The 20,675-nt window shown below is 33.8% G+C and overlaps 1 protein-coding gene across 1 annotated transcript; it reads left to right on the top strand.

The window, feature by feature from the left end:
• The first annotated feature begins 830 nt into the window (after positions 1-830).
• LOC121258088 (WUSCHEL-related homeobox 1-like) lies at positions 831-3,550 on the top strand. The gene is made up of 4 exons (XM_041159443.1): positions 831-1,409; positions 1,600-1,914; positions 2,383-2,459; positions 2,782-3,550. The coding sequence occupies exons 1-4, from the start codon at positions 1,208-1,210 to the stop codon at positions 3,265-3,267; spliced, it is 1,080 nt and encodes a 359-aa protein (XP_041015377.1). The 5' UTR covers positions 831-1,207; the 3' UTR covers positions 3,268-3,550.
• Positions 3,551-20,675: the final 17,125 nt, after the last annotated feature.

Below are 20,675 nucleotides of genomic sequence, written 5' to 3'. Positions count from 1 at the left end.
CTAATTATTGACCCTTAATTTGATGCATGGATTTTATGATCGATCGAACCAGAATTAATTGTCTTTTGAGGAAGGTTTGAATGAATATCTTTAACGAGACAAGAAATCTTTCGATCGAAACAAATCTTTTGTGAATAATAGTAAAAAAATAATAAAAAAATAATGATAGATTATAGAATAGTAATAAATAATAATAATAAATAATAATAAAATAAAAAATAACAATAATATATTTTCACCTCAGTATCCAAATTAGGCCTAAAACGTGTTGAATGACGATGATGAAATCAAGCCTTCAACAATTATTATATTGGTTTAGGTTTTACTTGACAAGTTAATGTCATGTAAATATTTATCATCCATATATATAATTAACTAACAAACTTTAGATGAAGTAAAATGATTTATACACAATATTTTTTATAATATTTTATACAACTATATTTTAAATATGGAATATTTTTATAAAATATCTTATAAAAATAATATTATTTTATAAAAATATCTTTATTTTATAATATTGTTATGAAATATATTGTGAAATATATTTTGGCTATATCATTACTACTCATATAGTTATTATCTTATATATGTATCATTATATATAGTAAAAATGTCAGATAGATATTTTTGGAGGATGGAAATATTAACGGTTTAGATTTCATCTCGAGAAGTGTGAAAGGCATGCAGCAGAAGATCATGGAACAATAATGGGGAGGTGGTCGATCTGGTGGGGCTTTATGATATAAAGATCAACATCATGATGAATATTGCGTTCACGTCCTTTTTATACTTCGTCTCCCTATATCTCCTAGAATTCCACGCTTCTGGCCTGCTCCCAATTCTTCTGCTTTGTCCTCCTTGAACCCTCCCTCCCTTTCTTTCATGCATGTTCTCTATATATGCTTGTGATTTAGGTTTTCAGCCCTTTTAATTAATTCCATATAAGATGATCAGGAAAGCATATATAGTCAACCTAGCTACTGTCTTGGTCTTCCCTCAGACGACTCATCTCTCATCTGTTTAAGACCAAATACTTCAGAACTTTCTTCATCTATTTCCCCCCTTCCAGCTTGCTTATTCTTCCTTCTTTTTATCTTTTCCTCTTGCCAGGATTAATATCCTATTACACCATCATCTTGAACTTATATCGACGGTCCCTCAACAAGAGACAGATCAAAACTAGGTAATTTTTTGGTGCTTCACAATGTGGACGATGGGTTCTCATGGCGATGGCAGGGAGATCACTAACCTCTCTGACCCAGTCAGTGGTTTTAAGCTTCGGCCCCTTATTCCAAAGCCAACATCTTTTGTCCCCAGAAATACTATAATCTCTCCAATATTGGCCCCTCCTTATCGTGATTGCAGCACTCATTTCACCAGTCTTTACTCATTGAATCACCAACCAGGTATGCCATGATCGCTGGCGTGCATGTGTGTGTGAGAGAGAAAAGATATATAATATGTACTTGATTTTGGCAATCTTACTTTATTTTACGTACATCTGATTCTAATTTCTCCAGCTTATACTTCAATATGCTCTTATATATTCATTAATTTACTCGCCTTTTATTCATCCATGATTTTGTTATTCTACAGGCCGTTATGTAACTGAACAATTTAGGACAAATTTCAACCCGCAGCCATTGGTGACTACTCGGTGGAATCCAACTTCGGAGCAGCTTCTGGCCCTTGAAGATTTGTATCGGCGTGGAACACGAACTCCAACAGCTGAGCAAATCCATCAGATTGCAGCATATCTTCGGAGGTTTGGAAAGATTGAAGGGAAGAATGTTTTCTACTGGTTTCAAAATCATAAAGCGAGAGAGCGGCAGAAACGTCGGCGTGAAATGGCATCACATTTACCAGAGCAGCAACATGGTGGTAGCAGTCCAGCTGAGAAAGAATCGGCCGGTAACAATTTATATATTCATATAGAATCATATCCGATCTATTTTACCAATTATTATTTCTTGGGTCTTACGAAAATCAATCCAAAAATTTCAAAAAAGAAAATAGAGAAAAGAAAAGAAAGGCTATAGGGCACTATGACCTATTCATGATCTATATTTGCATGCATCCATCACAATTAATGTCTGGTTGTGTTTTCACAAAATGATTTTAGGACTATTGTCTTTACAGTATACAGAAAGAAAACTTGTAAGCACAGTGTTTTCAATGTACTCGCTAATTTTCGTCAGAAAACATGCATGAATTCGATGTTTGGTACTTTTTTAAAAACAGTAAAACATGTCCTAGGCTAGGACAATAGTTCCAAATTGGCCCCAAGTTCTGTTGTTTTGTCATTTTTTTTTTTTTTATTTTAGTCTCGATCGAGATGGTCTAAAGTTGAACTTGCTTTGTTTTGGATTCCATCTACAGTGACGAGGAGGACAGTGTATAAAGTTAGACAAGAGAAGAAGTGGGCACCTCTTCTAAACTGCAGTGAGCTTAAGGAGGTCTGCATATGATCTTTGTCTTTTGTACTTCGTGTAATACTCTTCACCTTAGCTAAGGCTAATACCCAAAAGGGATTTAGATGCCATATAAATGAAAGGTCAAATTAGATCAGTTGATACCAAAAGAGAAAAAATAATTATATAAGGAACATCAATACCTTTCGGATCGATGTTGGGAAAAGCTTAATTAATAGCTTCAAAAGCTGCATTCCTTAGTACTACTTCCTGTTCGAGGGCTGCTATATATATTGCAAGATTTTAGAAACTTTTGAACGAACTTTGCTTGAATTTTACTCCAACTTTCACTGTTTGTAACTTTCAGGAATCTGCGACGTCAATGAATAAAGCAGCAATAGCAGATGAAAGATTCACACATGGTTGGTGGGTTCAGTTTGAGGAGAGAGAATCACAACAGCAGAGAAGAAGCACAGGAGATAGGCGTGGTGGTACGTGGCAAAGTACAGAGACGCCTTGTTCTCCTCCCATCAAAACCTTGCCCAGAACAGCTACTTTGTCAGACACAACAAAGCTCTTAGACAGTCATTATTTTATGTCGTTGACACCCGACAAAGAAGATGTTCCCCATCTTGGGGATCAAATTAGAAGCTGTGAATCTAAAACTCTTAACCTCTTCCCGCTCCCCGGTAATGATAATTCGGATGGTAACGATCATGTTTCTAGGACGAACACCAAAGTGCCCATCACGTCTAGGCCGGATGACAGCTTTGCTTCAAACCAATTTTTCGAGTTTCTTCCTCTGAAGATCCGAGGAAAACAGCCAACCGATCCATCATGTGATCAGAATTAAACCAGTTCATGCTAACCAGCTTGTACGTGAACATGATGAGATGCATCGATCATGCATGCATGGTTCACAGCTAGTAGTTATCTTGCTACGTAGAAAGAGATCAAAGAGAGATGGATGATTTATAGTTCAGATCATTAATGTCACTCCACTATGCCGGAAATTGAAAATTAATAGGATTATTCTGTTTATAATATTGTATCATGCATGGTGCAAGAGTGCAAGATCAGAAGACAGAGCACGTAGTACTTGTGCATGTGGAAATGTTGTTTCTTGCCTCTAATGATCAGAGAATTATCATGCACGTTGGTTTTGTCCAAGATATATATATATATATATATATATATATATATATATATATATATAAATATGGTTTCAAATAATATCTCCTCTAAACGTACGACTCATTAATTGGATAATCCCAAACTTAAGGCCATGAATAATTTATCTTCCTTGGCTCCTGAAGTAGTAGGTATTGCTTATAAGATTAAGAAAATAATAGTTTTAATCAATGGATATGCGTGCATGCCTAGCTAGCTAGCTAGCTATAATCTTATACCATGTCATACATATATATAATAAGATTATTATAATATAGTCATTTTTTGCCTATCAAAAAAAACATAATTGTCTATTAATTTCTGTTGTTGGATGTCCTATATATAAAATATGTTTCAGTGCCCAAAATTAGTCAAAGACACTTTACTTTCATGCAATATATAATATTAATCTAATAATTTGTTTTCATTAATTACGTACGGTACTACTACGCGATATATAATATTGTAATAAGCTTCCACTTTCAAATAAAATTTAAAAATCACATGTTTCTCCATTTCTTAAAAGTTTTGTTTTTTGTGCAAATTGGAATACCTGTATATAACTAGCTAATGCCATTCCATCCATCATCTACCTTTAGGTTGCAATATTTGGATAGTAAAGTAATTTTAAATATTCTGTGAATAATAGTGAAAAAGTAATAATAAAATAATAAAAAAATATTAAATAATAATAAATAATAATAAAAAATAGATAAAAATAATAATAAAATAATAAATAGTATGCAAATACTCCATTGCCTAAACTAGCCCTATTTGTGAAATCCAATATGAGTATGGATCACTAACCTTCACAACTTTTAGCTGAAAAATCTCATGTGATTTCTAAGAGAATGATATTTACAGTTTTAGGGCGTATAAACTTCTCATAATTCTCTTTAAAAAAATAGATAAATTTGAGATTTATATAAAAAATTATTTTTTTAATAGTAAACCTTACTTTTTTTTTTAAAAAGGAATGCGTTGGACTTGGACATGATGACGTCCCTAAGAATGTATATAACACTATTACTCTTTTTGTTTTAAATCTTAGCTAGTCATTATTTATAAATAAGTGGTTTAGATTTTATCGAATCAATATTTATCACATGTGATGCGAGTAGTACTATTATTTGAACGAAAATAAAATAATATTTTAAAATTTTAGTACATGTTATAAATGTTGATTTGAAGAAATGTGAATCATTTTTAGTTTGAAAATAACGATTTATATATATATATATAAGAATAATTTAAAACGCCCGGCAGAATTTAAATTTTTGATAATTTTAGATCAGGATTTTGATTCCATAATACCTTAGCATTGTTCAATTATTGATGTACTAGCTAGCTAGTTGCAACCATTATTGTCCTCATTTTCAACCATGTATGAGCCTCACACGTACACCTCCCGGCCAGTTAATTTTCACGCCTCCTGTCTCTACAGTGCACGTTGCACCCCAAATTTTCCGACCTTTAAAGAATAAAAGACAAATGATATTTATAATCATGAAATGTGCAAGTACAACATAATTTTTAAAAAATAATAATAATAAATATAAGATTTACATAAAAAAAAAATAATTAATTTTTAATAATGAATCTCAATTTTTTTTAAAAAAGTAATGTTAAAGAGAAATTATTGTAGCAGTGCATACTTTACATTCACTGCATGGTTACTTTTAATTGATTGTTTCTAATACTTACTTGAGAAGATGTGTGGTCTAGATGATGCCACATCATGTATACAAAATAGATATTTCTAAATAGTAATTTCGATTTATATTTATTCTTTTTAAAAAAATTATACGACACTTACGTACTACATAACTGTATTTAACGTTATTTTGAAACACTATATATATTTTAGATTAGTTGAGCTAGAAGTCATAGAAAAGGATAATTTTATCTTTATTTTTATTTTTTACATGATCAATCTATTGGAAATTAATATATAAACGTGTTAATTATCAAAATTAAAGATTCTGATCATGGTTTGATCACAAATTAATTAATAACGCCAAAACTAAAGAGAGAATTGAAATAAAATTCGAAAAATAAATGAGATGATATTCCTTTGTCAGAACTTCTTGGCCAAGCAACCCACCATTATTCAGCAATTTTTATGGAGTGCACAGAATTAATAAAATCATAAATAAATAGTAACATAACCATGAGAGAGAAGAGAGAGAGATCTGAGGAAAAATGTACAAAAATACAGCTAGCCAGCGGGTATTGCATTGTATGTCATAAAGGGCAACTTTCATTGCCCTAACCAAAAGTAGGAAGCCTCTCTTTACTCTGTCCTTCTCTGTCTCTAACATGCATGACAAACAATATTACACGCTTACATTTCACAACAGCTGCTGGTTTTTGTCTTTTTTTAGCTCCTCCTTGTATGAGTTGTACGTACCAATAATACTACTGTTTATGCATTCCCATCTCCTCTCATACCATGTAATAATAAGAATAATATTATATATAATCGTATAATACATAAGTATTATATAATTATTATTAAAAAATTAATTTTTTTATATAAATTTTATTTTTTTTTTTAAAAAAAAAAATTATGTGACAGTTTCGCATTCTATTATTACAAATATTATCATTTCTCATGTAATAACGGAGATTCTCTGAATTTCAAACTTCATTTCTCATTCAGGCTGTTCTCGAGACTCGATAATTGAAGTTTAATTTCTTCCTCGTTTAAAACTACATATATAATCACAACTTTTCTTATGATATAATCCACACGCACGCGCGCATGAAGCGATTGGTTATTAATTAGGTCGGTAACATGTGAATCTAATTAAAATGTGTCACATCATCGGCTGCTATTAATAATGATGATAAAATTGAGGATGAAGAAGGGTACATTGCTCTTTATAATTTGTCTGCTCATGACACGTTCACAGAAAGCATATCTGAAAAACCTTGAACAAGTATAAGATATTTCTAACTGTGTTTGTTACTACGCCTGTCAACAAGGTTTTTAAATGTTGTCATGGTGCAGGCTCACTCATTCATTTCACAGCTCTCAACTTCGTGAACTAAGATCTGCTTCCCAACTTGATAGATTCCTCTCGGTAGATTACTACAGACTTTTCCCTGTCAGGTTAGCAGTTATCTTTCTTAGCCCCAGTGAATGCGTTTGAAAAAATAAAGTAAAATGGTCAAAGATTCACACTCTAACATTGACAATTGTGACGGTGTTAAAATCGTCATTAAAAAAAATATTTTATGTGATGATTTGTGAAAATCATCATTAATAACAGTCAAAAAATTACATTATGTTCAAACGTATACATATTTACATTCGAATAATTCCAGAACATTCGAGCATTGAGGATAAGGCCCACAAATAAGGCCTAGGCTGGACCGAGTTGGCCTGCAGGAGGCCTAAAAGGAGAAGCACTGGACAAGAACGCTAACAAAAGAATGAGAGGTAAGGCAGGACAGCCTAACACCATAACTGGCCGACACTTAGAGACATCCCCTATCCTTGGCCCTATTGTCCAGACGGCGCAGGAGGACGAACGTGCCTGACCAGAACCACGTTGTCTTTATCCCCTGTCCACCTCGAGGTTCACCCCAGCCAGGTATAAGTACCCCATCCCTAAGCTGAGAAGGGGGTTACTCAAACTCTTGAATATTTCTATTTATCATCTTCCTTGATCTATTCTTTCTCTCTGTCTCTCCTACACTAAAACTAATTTAAGTATCGGAGGTACCACGGCCTCTGAGCCCCCCATTCTTCATCTCAACAGGAACCAGGTTCGAGCCCAACAACGTGGAGTTGCCCAGGCTGCGAAATACGACATCAACAAGATGAGTTAGAAATTGTTTGAGTTAAAATATTTTATGGGATTTTGAAAAATAAGTGAGAAAAAATGGAACAAAATATTATAAAGTTAAAATATTTTTAGAATATAATTTTTTCATATTATTTTTGTTTTGAGATTTGAAAAAATTGAATCATTTTTTATGTTTTGTTTAAAAGTTTGAGAAACTTCTAATAATTAGATAATTATTAGATAAAAAAGTTGAAAATTTAAATGATTTAAGATGGGTTGAGACCGTCTTAGCATGTAAACGTGGGCAACAAATGGAGCCTTTGACCACATTTGGTTACACATATGAGATAAAATGAGAAATATTTAAATAATAGTAAGATAATTTGTTAATAGTAATAAAATAGTTTGAGTTAGAATTTTTATGGAGTTTTGGGAAAGGAGAGAAAAAAAATTGAATAAAATAAATATAAAGTTAAAAGAGTGTTAGAATATAATTTTTAATATAATTTTTGTTTTGAGATTTGAAAAAATTGAATTATTTTGTATTTTGTTTAGAAGTTTGGAAAAATTGTAATGATTAAATAATGATTAGATGAAAAAGTTAAAAATCTATACTTGAAAAATGTTTATATTTGAATGATGTTTGGATATTGAGATGTGATGAGATGATTTCAAAAGTTTGTGAAACCAAACTAAGGCCTTGGCTTGATTTGAATTGTGAGATGAGATAAAATGATGGTGAATAGTAACGAAATAGTTTGTGAACAGTAGTGAAATAATTTGTGTTGAGATGTTTTATGAGGTTTTGAGAAATGAGAGAGAAAAAATTGAATAAAAATATTACAAAATTAAAATATTGTTATAATATTATTTTTTAATATTATTTTTGTTTTGAGATTTGAAAAAGTTGAATTATTTTTTATATTTTATTTAAAAGTTTGGAAAAGTTAAAAATTAAAAATTAAAAATATTTTTATTTATGGTATTTCGGTATTGATTAGATGAGATGAAATAAGATGAAAAACTCTTGCTATCTATACCAGGCCAAAGACTTCCTAATGGGACAAAAACTTGCATGTAAACTTGTTATACTAAAAAAAATTGACCAAAAATGAGAGATTTCATTCCCTGCCTCCATGTAACAATAACTGAGAATCATCCTCTTCCTACCATCGCTATGTATCCATGTCTCTTCTCAGTGAAGCACAATCCAAAGAGTCATCCTAATACAATTTGCAAATAAGATTAGTAGACAACCGACGTAGAGCAGGCTTCGTCTTGAACAGATGGACCACAAACCAAAATAGAGACAAGATGTATTTTTTTTCACTGATCAAGACAAGTGTTTCTTGAAGGAAATAACTTTTTTGAAAAGTACATTGCAAATTTCTCCTGACTACGGCTTGTTTGGAAGTTGAGATAGTTTCAATATGTCTCATCTCATTTACACATCTAAACATCACTCAAATACAAGTATTTTTTAATTTTAAATTTTCAACCTTTCAAATTTTTAACATTTTCATCTACTCATTATCTAATAATTATAACTTTCTCAAATTTTTAAACAAAACACAAAAAATAATTCAACTTTTTCAGATCTTAAAACAAAATTAATATTAAAAAATTATATTCTAACAATATTTTAACTTTATAATTTTTTTACTCAACTTTTTCTCTCTCATTTCCTAAAACCTTATAAAACATCTTAATTTAAATAATTTCACTACCATTCATAAATTTTTCATATCATTTATCTTATCTCAACATCTAGACGAGATCTACGTGTTCATGCATATACAGTGCCATTTTTAAAATGAAAACAAAAAATTATTATTGAGTTTTTTAGTTCATGACAAGCACAAATCCTGGAAAAGTTTTTCATCTCATCTCATCTTATTTCATTCCCAAATATCATTCAAATACAAACACTTTCAAACTAATCATTACAATTTTTTCAAAATAATCATTACAATTTTTTCAAACTTTCAAATAAAAAACAAAAAACAATTCAATTTTTTTAAATTCCAAAATAAAAATTATATTAAAAAATTATATTATAATAATATTTTAATTTTATAATATTTTTTATTCAACTTTTTCTCTCATTTTTCAAAACTCAATAAAATATTATTCACAAACTATTTTACTACTATTCATCTTATTACTATTCACAAAATTCTGATCTCATCTTATTCTCCATACATCCATTACACACCCATTTTTTTTTTAGTAGTATTACACACCCATTGCAAGATGTTTTTATGAGAGAGGGTATATATACAAATGAGATGTACAAGAAGTCAGACATCTGTGTAACAGGGCGTTGGTGAATTTTGTGGGTATGCTATAAGGATATAGAGAGATGCTCCGGCTCCACTTTTCTTCTTATCCTGAGAAAACAAAGAGAAAAAAATTAAGGAGAAACAACAATCAGTGTTTATAATAAAGCCGATATGGATCTATATAGGAAATTCACAACCATTTGAAGGTTATCCTAACCAGGTGATTGAAGGGAAAAGGAAAATAAGAACAAGAAAGGAGGGCATGAGAGGATAATGTTTTTTCTTTTCTTCCAACAGTTTGAGGAAAGCTGAGTCATGACAAAGGTATAATTTTCTCCATAGGATTGCAAATAGTCCAATGTGAGTAAGATTTTTCAGGAAGATTTGCACTCTTCGGGAACACCATAAACTGAACACAAGTTCTGTGATAGAATTGTTCCATCCCACACTCTCTCACAGGTGGCAAGGCCAAAGGAACTACTCACGACATAGAATTTTCTCCATGATGTGACAAGCCAATAGGTCTTAACATAAAAGTAATTAGCAGGCCATGTTTAGAAGTTCTTTGTGGATGTCAGTGTTGAAGGAAAATTGGTTTTGTACATAATATAAACAAATAAATAAAAATAGGAGAAAGACAAGCATAGCATGGTTGGAAGAAAAATACGCCAACCACCAGAAAATTATTTTTTTTTATAAGTAATAAGATTTGTTATAAGCACAAAAAGCCATATTCCAACTACAATGAGATGTGTACAAGAAAGTCCGATAGCTAGAGATAGAAGAAGAAAAAGATGTAAGAGAATCACGGAAACAAAGCTCATTGAAATTCATGGAAGTGTCCAAATGATGAGAATGTTGAAAAAGAAAGTCTTGATCCCCTCCATCATCCATTCACAGTCCTCAAAATTTAAGTCATTCATTTCTTTTCTGATACACCAAATAAGGCATGTAGGAATCATTTCCAGACTGCTGAAATTTGTGGGCTACCACCTAATTCTCTCCATGAGTGAAAATGGTCCGCTTCACTCTAGGCATAACCCAAGACAAACCAGCCCCGGCTAAAGAAATCAGTTCATAGAGTATTAGCCACCTCACAATGTAGTCAAACGTGATTGGGAAATGAAGGGACCAAACCAGGAGTATACATAGTACAGACTCCCCACTCATGCACATATAACATCACTCTGTAATAACAATCTGTCTTTTCCTCACATTATCCAGAAATTGCAGAAACATAATTTGTTCCCTTTCTGAAACAGAGGATAATTCCCAATTGAAGGCATTGATAAGGAGCGGATGCTTAGTGCAATCTGTCACTTTTTAAAAAGGGTTTAAGCATGTTTGAGAATAGAGTTTTTAAAGACTGGGTCACTCTCATGTAACACTGCACATATACAGCCCATTCATCACAAGATTAATTGTCAATGAAAAATGAGCCAGGCAGCTTCAATATGGAAAAAATAAAGAAAAAGCAATCAAAAAAATTATAACATAGGGATGTACCATAGCTTGTTGATGGAAAGTTGTTTTGGTAGTTTTAAGTTTCCATCATCCCCTCAAAAATCCTTCTCTATCAAAAGTAACAACTATCAATCAGCACAGCACAATTATAATTCCATTCCATGAACACCAAAAGTAACCAAATGCTCTTACATAGCAATGGCAAGACGACTAGAGCATAATTTCTGAAATTTTATTCAAGTAAGAAAAATATTCACTTCAACATGAATCTCTTGTTTCTAACTTAGCTTTCGTCCCAGACTCCCAGCATAGACCTCTCCTTTCTTTCATCCGAAGCTCTGCTAGCGCTACCCTCTTGTACTACCCTTTCACACTGCCCACCTCCGGAGCAGAGGGAGGAGCTTCTCCCTTTCTCCCATTCCTTGCTGAATACCTCAATTTCCGGCTGGCCAGATCCGTTCTTAGTTTTCTTCTACCATTTGTAAGCTCTTTCCTTCTTTATTAAGGTGTTTTTGTTGCTTAGATCTGCTATAAAAAAAACTGCTACAAAACAAAACGTTATACAAAAAATCTGCAATAAAAAGAAAATTATTTATGATATTAATTGCTAATTTGTTACTAACTTAAAGTATGTCAATATACTAATACTATATGTTATACATTATTGAATATATATTATATATTATATAATAATACATTGATAAAAAATTATTACTAATACTATATATTATACTAATAGTGATATTAATACTAACATATTAAGTTAACTATACTATTATACATATATTATGTTATAACTCTTATAATATATTAATATATACTATATATTATACTATTATAGTGTTACAACTACATATAGTGTGTGTGTGTGTGTGTGTGTATATATATATATATATATATATATATTATAATGATATAGTGATACTAATACTCTATGTTATATACTATGGAATATATATTATATATTATATAATAATACATTGATACTAAATTATTACTAATACTATATACTATACTAGTAGTGATATTAATACTATATAATAATATATGGTCATAGTGATAATTATATAATATCTTACATATAATTATAATATATATTATTATATATAATTATAATTTATATTATTATATAATATAAAAAATATTATATATAATATTAAAAAAATTAATTTAAATATATATATTGTAGTGAACCGGTCCGGTCCGGTCCTAAAAATCATAGAACTAGAACCGGACTAGTTCCAGCCAGCTTTTGTATTTTAGAAACTGGTCCGGTTTTCTGGTTAAAATTTACACTCCTAAGCTAGATACCCAAACTGTGATATGGAATCCTTAATCTCCTCCCAACTAGCTTCTTCTTCTTTCCTATTTGATGAGTAGCTCTGTTGTGGTTGTTTGTCCTTCATGTTTGCATGGATGATCTCGTTGTCCAGCATGTGCTTCAGAAGTCTCTCAATCTCCTCCTTTTGGAAATAAGGATACTGGAAAAGTTGAGCACTAACAATGCATGCACCTTTCTTAAGAGGTAACTTATGATTTTGGTTCCAATAGGGAGATAACCCTTTAGGCTCTTGAAAATGGCTGCTTGACTTAGAAATTAAGGGTTGCAACTCTTCGGGAACTTAATGAGGCAAAAGGTGCTACTGTTGTCTCCATTGTTTGTAGAACTAACCCTTTGTGAGTCCCTTTAGATTAGAAACTAAAATTCTCAGCAGCTTCCTGAGATCCTAAGGATTGACCCTATTTGAATACAAGAAGTGTTGCATCTCATTTCATCTCATCATTATAACTTTCTCAAATTCATAAAAAATATAATAAACAATTCAACTTTTTCAAATTCTGAAACAATCAAAATATTAAAAAATAATATTCTAACAATATTTTATTCAACTTTTAATTTTCATCTCAACTCAACTCATCTCAACTCACTGTCCAAGCCACACCTAAGTCCTTGAAGCTAAATCACCTTCCTGTGCTAAGTAAACTTCATAGTGAGTTTAGTAAAATTCAAAAGAATCAGTATCAACAAATAGAGTCAATTCACACCTAGTTTGAGAAAAATGTCTTACCCTGAAGCATCACATTGGATCACAAATAGTAGAGAAAAATTAGGTAAAGCCAACAAAGGGGGTTGAGTTACTACCCTTTTCAATTTCTAAAAGGTTTCCTTAGCTTCTTCATTCCAACAAACTGATTTTTCTTTAGCAACTAAGTAAGAGGGGATGCAGTGCTTCCATACCCCTTAATAAACCACTTGTAGTATCTTATTAAGCCCAAAACACCCTTTAGTGATTTCAAAGTAGTTGGGAATGGCCAGCTCTTCATTGTTGCCAACTTCTTAGGATCTATTTTTACCACTACAGCAGAAATTAGATGTCCCAAATAAGACACTTTTATAGTAGCAAACCTGCACTTAGAATATTTAGCCAACAAGTCGTGTTGTTTTAGGGCCTCCAAGGTTACGTGCAAGCGTTGGATATGCTCTTTCATGGTTCTGTTGTATATCAAAATGTCATTAAAAAACACTAGGATAAACTTTCGTAAATAGGACCTAAAGATTTTATTCACTAAGCTTTGGAAGGTTATGGGTGCATTAGTTAATCCAAATGGTATTATTAAGAATTCATAATGCCCTTCATGAGTTCTAAATGATGTTTTATGAATGTCCTTGCGTTTAACCCTGATTTAGTGTTGACCTGAACGTAAGTCCAGCTTGGAAAAAATGTCTTGACCCACTGAGTTCATCCAGCAACTCCTCCACCACTTGAATAGAAAATTCTTCCTTGATAGTCACATTGTTTAGGGCCCTATAATTAACACACATTCACCATGTACCATCAGTCTTTTTACCAATAAAACAAGGGAAGAATAAGGGTTGTGGCTAGGCCTTACACCCTCGTGCTTAGCAATTTCCTCACAATATTTTTTAATTTCATCTTTTTGGAAATGGGGGTATCGGTATGGTCTTATTGAAACGGGTTTGATCTTTGGAATGTAATAGAATGGTCATGGGATCGGTGTAGGGGCAGTCCTTTAGGGTCACCTAAAAATCCTCATATTGGCTGAGTAACTCTTGAATGGGAGAGGGTATTTCTTTAGCTAAGTTTTCCTCTCTATGCTCAATTAATTGTAACAACAAGCCTTTTTTTTCTCCAATTTATTATTCTGATTAGAGGAATTATACTTATCAACTATTATTCACTCTCACACCCCACACCTACAATTTTTTTATAGGGTGTAAAGTAATAAATAGTGACTAATGAGAATAATTTTTCTTCTAATTAATATTGTCATCCTTAATGAGATTATAGGGACATAACCCCTACAAATTTGTTGCCATTCCTTGATACTGAAACTGCATGGAAAGATCCCTGAAGTTCCACAAAATGAGTCTCAAATCACCCCTAATATTACATCACAACTAGCAGGCACTAAAATAAATGTATCAATAGTAAAAATAGTCCCTTGCAGCTTAACCTTGAGTGTTGCACATCTTCCCTCGCTACTAACATGTTCCCCATTAGCCACCTTAACTCTTACCTTCTCATGGATATTAACTGGAATCCCCCCTCCTCCCTCCCCCCCCCCCCCCCCTTTAACAAGTGAAAGGTCCAAAAGATTGTGAGTACTTTCTGAATCTATTAGCATAACCAATTCTTGATTCCCTATCCTTCCCTTAATTCTCATTGTTTTTGGGTTTAAAGAACCAATGAGTGCATGTAAGGAAATTTTGGGTTAGTTGGGATTATTGACAAAGTCTAGAATTACTTCAGTTGCTGCCTCCTTTCTTCCTTCTTCAATTTCATCAGATTCATCATCAACTTGGAATTACAATGATAACACAACCCCTTGTCCCTCCTCTCCTCCATTTGTTGGGTTTTAATTTTCTGACCTGGAATAATGGCTTTTGGGTTAGTGTGGGTGCTCTTTGAGTAGTAGCAGTGTTGTGTTTGAGAATTACATCATGTTGAGAGTTAAAAACTCGAGGATTCTTCCTACTCTTGAATCTTAGCAAGGTCATAGGCTATCAACAAATTTTAGGATTAAATATACGTACTGGAAACAACTAAGTTTGTATCCTTCTGATAAACAACTAAGGAAACAACTAAGTTTGTATCCTTCTGATAAACCTCTTAGCTGATTAGACAAACCTTCAAAACTATATTTATACTCTTCTACAGATATGTTTGTTTAAGCATAGTTAAGGACTCATTGGATCATCATAAGCAGGATGGTCCAATTCTTATTAACAAAACCCTAGTGAAACTCTCAATCTTGGATTTCCCCGGACTCCTCCAAGTCTTGGAACCAAACCAAGGCTTGTCCTTGCATGTGAAATGAAGCTAATATTAGCTTATGGTGTGGAAGTGTGTTGTGGTATGCTAAAAAAATGGTTAGTCTTATATAACTAGTCACGAGGATCTTACCATGGAAAGAAGGGGGCGGGGGGGAGGGGGGGGGGGGGAATCAATTCTTACCAGATGTGAATGGGGCTCTCCTCCTTGCTCCACTTGCTCATTCTGAGAGCCATGGTTCCCTTGTACCATGATTTGTCACTTGAGATAAAATATCTGATACCTAGAATGTAATACTCTTGTATTTGTGTTGTAATATATGATGTATTTCTGTAAAAAAAAAAAAAAAAAAAAGATTGGTAAAGGTTGATGAAAATGGCAAATGGCTTACTTTGAGGGTGAGTACCTCCAAAAATAAAGAGGAAGAAAGGGAAAAAGATAGTAACTGTATTCTCATAAAATTTGACATAACCTAATACGTATAAAGACTGACACACGGAAACCATAACTACCAATATTCCCCTTCTAAACTTGTACTAAATAACACACAATAACATATACTAATAGCTGGGTTGACTGACCCATTAGACTCAAGTTATAACGACTAATGAAATAATAAAGACCCAAAGCATAAAAACAAGGACCCATACTCTAATTACCCATTATGCATTCTCGGCCCATTGCCTCAGTTCCCCCATCCAAAAACAAAACCTACACTTCATCCTTTAGATCTGAGCTGCGAAGATGTTGAAATTACTACATGAAACCTCTCAAGTTCCTCCGGTTCATCCAAAGAAGCAAATCACAGAAGACTCGAGAACGTAGTGGTAGAATATTTTATGTTTTAGAGTTGTTACAATGAGCTGTAAAATGTATTCTTTTATTCATTTTCTTTTATTCCATTAAGCAGTTGTCTATAAGTAGCAGAGCATCTGACGTTGTATAGAATCTTCAATTCCTCATTTGCACTTTGTCATTCTATTATTGCATTGTTCCTTTACTCCTTCCATCATTTCCATTATGGTACCAGAGCTATAAGTCAAGATAATTCCCAAACCGATTCAAACATGCAAAATCTTGAGAGTAACCCTCATCATCCAACAAGCCCATACTTCATTCAACCTAGTGAGGGTGCCTCTTCTCCCCTGGTTCCCAAGCTCTTAACAACAGAAAACTATGTAACCTGAGCAAGAACTATATGACGCGCCCTCAACATCAAGAACAAGCTTGGCTTCATTGATGGTAAAATCTCTAAGCCTATTAATTCATCTGATCCCATCTTTACTCCATGGGAGCATTTCAATGACATGATAATAGCTTAGATCCAACACTTTGTTGGTTTTGAGCATAGATCCACCATCGCCCATACTGACACTGCTGCTAATGTCTGGAATGACCTCCATGAGCATTTTTTCATCCAAAATGCACCACGTGTTTTTCAACTCACGAAGGCCATTTCATCTTTAGTTCAAGATGTGAATTCTGTGAGCATTTATTACAACAAACTCAAAAGTTACTGGAATGAACTCAAAATTTATGAGCCAATGCCTCTATGCACTTGTGGCTCGGTGAAGACCTTGATGGATTACAATCATCGTGGCAAGGTGATGCAATTCTTGATGGGACTCCAAGATTCCTATGACTCTATTCAAGAACAGATTCTCCTATATGATCCACTCCCTACTTTGAATCGCGTCTTGTCTCTAATTCAACAAGAAGAACAACACCGACAGCTCCACTCCATTCCAACGCCAGTAGCAATGGCCACAAAAGGACAAGACCAGCGGAACCAGCCTTCATCTCGCAAGGACAGACTATATTGCTCTCACTGCAATACCTCTAGCCATTTCGTGGAACGATGTTTCAAAGCTAATCCAAATCTCCCTATTTGCTCTCATCGTCGCATCCCTAGACACACCAAAGAAAAATGCTACAAATTACATGATTTCCCTCCTCGACACAAAAATAGTTTCAAAAATAAATCCTATGCTAACAACATTTTTCTTAAGCAAGACCAAGTCACCAATGGCTCGCCTATTACTCCGGAGCAATACAGCTAACTCCTTGCCTTGCTCAAGCCAACACCAAATGACACCACCTTTGTTGCAGTTAACCAAGTCCATGCCATCCCACCTGATCCAAACACTACTTCCATGTCTGGTACAATTTTTTGTTTATCAGCACTCACACACAGCACCACTCAATCTACACCATGGATTATCAACACCAGAGCCACATATCACATGGTCAATAGCCCCAATTTCTTCACACATAATACTACCCGAGTCACTCATATGGTCAAGTTGCCTAATGGCACCACCACTACTCACATGGGTAATATTCACCTTTCACCTCATTTCATTCTAAAAAAAGTGCTTTGTGTTCCTGATTTTTCTTTCAATCTTATTTCTGCAAAATCCTTAACTAAACATTCTAATTGTTGTCTAATTTTCTTCTCGAATTCTTGTTACATCCAATACATTTCCTCTTGGATGACAACTGGACAGGGTAAGGTGCATGATGGCTTGTATTATTTGTAACTCCAAAGACCTATCCCAACTGCTCTGCACTCATTTTTTCATACTTTATTTCCTTCGAAATCTATCAATATTGTTGTTGTTGTTACAAAGTTTGATAAATTTACTTGATGGCACTATCGGCTTGGACACAGCTCCATAACCCAACGTATTTTAAATGAAATTAACAAATATTATGTTAGACATTCGACTATTGCAAATCTACCATGTGATGTTTGCCCCCTTGCCAAACAACACAAATTACCTTTTCACAATCTGTCACCAAAGCCTTTGAACTTATAGCAGTTGACATAATATGGGGTCCTAATCCAATGCAAGCCCATGATGGCTCAAAATACTTCCTCACCATCGTCAATCAATTCACTAGGTGCACATAAATTTATTCATTAAAAGCTAAGTCTGAAACAAGAGGTTCCCTTCAAAACTTTTGTTCTCTTGTTGAAAATCAATTTGAAACCCGTGTTAAAATTATTCGAACTAACAACGGAATTTCAAATGCCTAATTTCTATCAAAACAAAGGCATTTTCCATTAACTTACATGTGTTGCAAAACCATAACAAAATGCCTTAGCTGAAAGGAAACATCAGCATATTTTAAAGAGCTTTAAAATTTCAATCCGGTCTTTTCATGAAGTATTGGACAGATTTTGTACAAACAACAGTTTATTTAATCAATTGAACACCGACCCCAACCCTTGATTATAAGTCATCCTTCAAAGTCCTATATCATACTAAACCTTCCTATTCACATTTGCGAGTATCCGGGAGTCTTTGTTTTGCTTCCACTCTTAGTCATGCTCGAACAAAGTTTGATCCACGAGCTCGCCAATAAACTGTTGTAAAAGGATACAAGCTACTAGATTTAGCCACTTACCAAATTTTCATTTCCCGAGATGTAGTGTTCCATGAAGACATTTTCCCTTTAAAACAATCCACAACACTACATAAGACTCTAACCAATCCTTTTCTCCATCACCACATGAAACATTTCCTGCTACTCTTATACCACAGACATCCCAAGAGAATTTTCACTTTCCAACATCATCCATAGATGCACCATGGATCCTATTGATATCACTAGTGCCTAAGACAACAACCCAACCTTCACTGAAATATCTCTCACCATTGATTCCTCCTCTGATATTATTTCCTCCCAAACATTTCCACGAAGATCAACCAAGACCAGAAAAGCCCTTACATATTTGAAGGACTTTCATTGTGGACAAGCTGCAGCACTAACATCCTTCTTATTGAAATCCAAGCTACAAGGTCCATCTCCTTTTCCCACCAAAAATTCACAGGTTCTTTTCCCTCTATCTTCATCTATTTCTTATGATTTTCTTTCACCTAAATTCAAAGCTTTCACTACTTCCATATCACTGCACACTGAGCCCACCTCTTACACTCAAGCAATCCAAGATCCAATTTGGCGTGAGGCAATGAAGCAAGAGCTCACTACCCTTGATCTTAATAAGATTTGGACCATTGTTGACTTACCTCCTGAAAAGAAAACAGTTGATTGTAAGTGGGTTTATAAATACAAATTCAAAGCGGATGGAACAATAGAATGAGCTAAAGCTCGCTTGGTTGCAAAAGGCAGTGTGAGGGTATCGATTTTCATGATACTTTTTCTCATGTTACTAAGCTTGTATCTATTCGATATCTCCTTGCAGTGGCAGCTATTAAAGGTTAGGATCTTCAATAGCTTGACGTGAATAATGCCTTCCTCTATGGCGAACTCGACGAGGAGATTTACATGCGACCACTCCCGGGTCATCCCTCAGCAAAGACCAACCAAGTATGTCAATTGCAGAAGAGTCTTTATGGACTACGACAAGCTTCACGGCAGTGGAATGCAAGATTATCATCTTCCTTGGCTGAATTTGGGTTCATCCAGTCCAAATCTGATTACAGCTTGTTTACCAAGTCCCCAAGAAACTCATTTACAACATTACTTGTCTACGTAGATGATATAGTCCTGCTGAGTTCGGATGCTACCTCCACTGCAGCTGTAAAGAAATTCTTGGAAACCAAATTTAAAATCAAGGACCTTGGCAGCCTAAAATATTTTCTTGGAATGGAGTTGGGGTGTTCAAAAAGGGGAATACAACTTTCTCAAATGAATTATGCACTAGATATACTTGTAGAAACAAGGTTGCTAGCATCCAAGCCATCTCACCTACCCATGGAACCCAACCTCAAACTCAGAAAAGATGAAGGAGAAATTTTCAATGATCCTACTCTATATTGAAAATTGGTTGGCAAGCTCCTTTACCTCACAAACACTCGACTAGATTTGAGCCAAAGCGTACACTTATTAAGTCAGTTCATGGAAACACCTCGTGTCCCTCACCACAATGCGGTTCTTAAAGTTGCCCCGATACACGATGTTCAACTGTCGGATTTTATGTCTTCATAGAGAATTCTCTTGTTTCTTGGAAATCAGAAAAGCAAACCACAGTGTCAAGATCATTTGCGAAATCCGAGTATAGAGCAATGACAGCCGTGGTTTGTGAGCTTACATGGCTTCGATATTTTCTCACTGACTTACACATCATTATTTCAAAGCCTGCGACTTTGTATTGTGATAACTTGGCAACTATTCATATCGTTGCAAATCCCGTCTTCCACGAATGGACAAAGCATATTGAACTAAACTGTCATCTAATTCGAGAGGAAATCTCAGACGAACAAGTAGTAACAACTTATGTTCCCTCAA

The sequence above is a fragment of the Juglans microcarpa x Juglans regia genome, chromosome 3S (genome assembly GCF_004785595.1).
Source record: "Juglans microcarpa x Juglans regia isolate MS1-56 chromosome 3S, Jm3101_v1.0, whole genome shotgun sequence".
In the NCBI taxonomy this organism is placed as follows: domain Eukaryota; kingdom Viridiplantae; phylum Streptophyta; class Magnoliopsida; order Fagales; family Juglandaceae; genus Juglans; species Juglans microcarpa x Juglans regia.
This window is presented reverse-complemented; position numbering and strand designations above follow the sequence as displayed.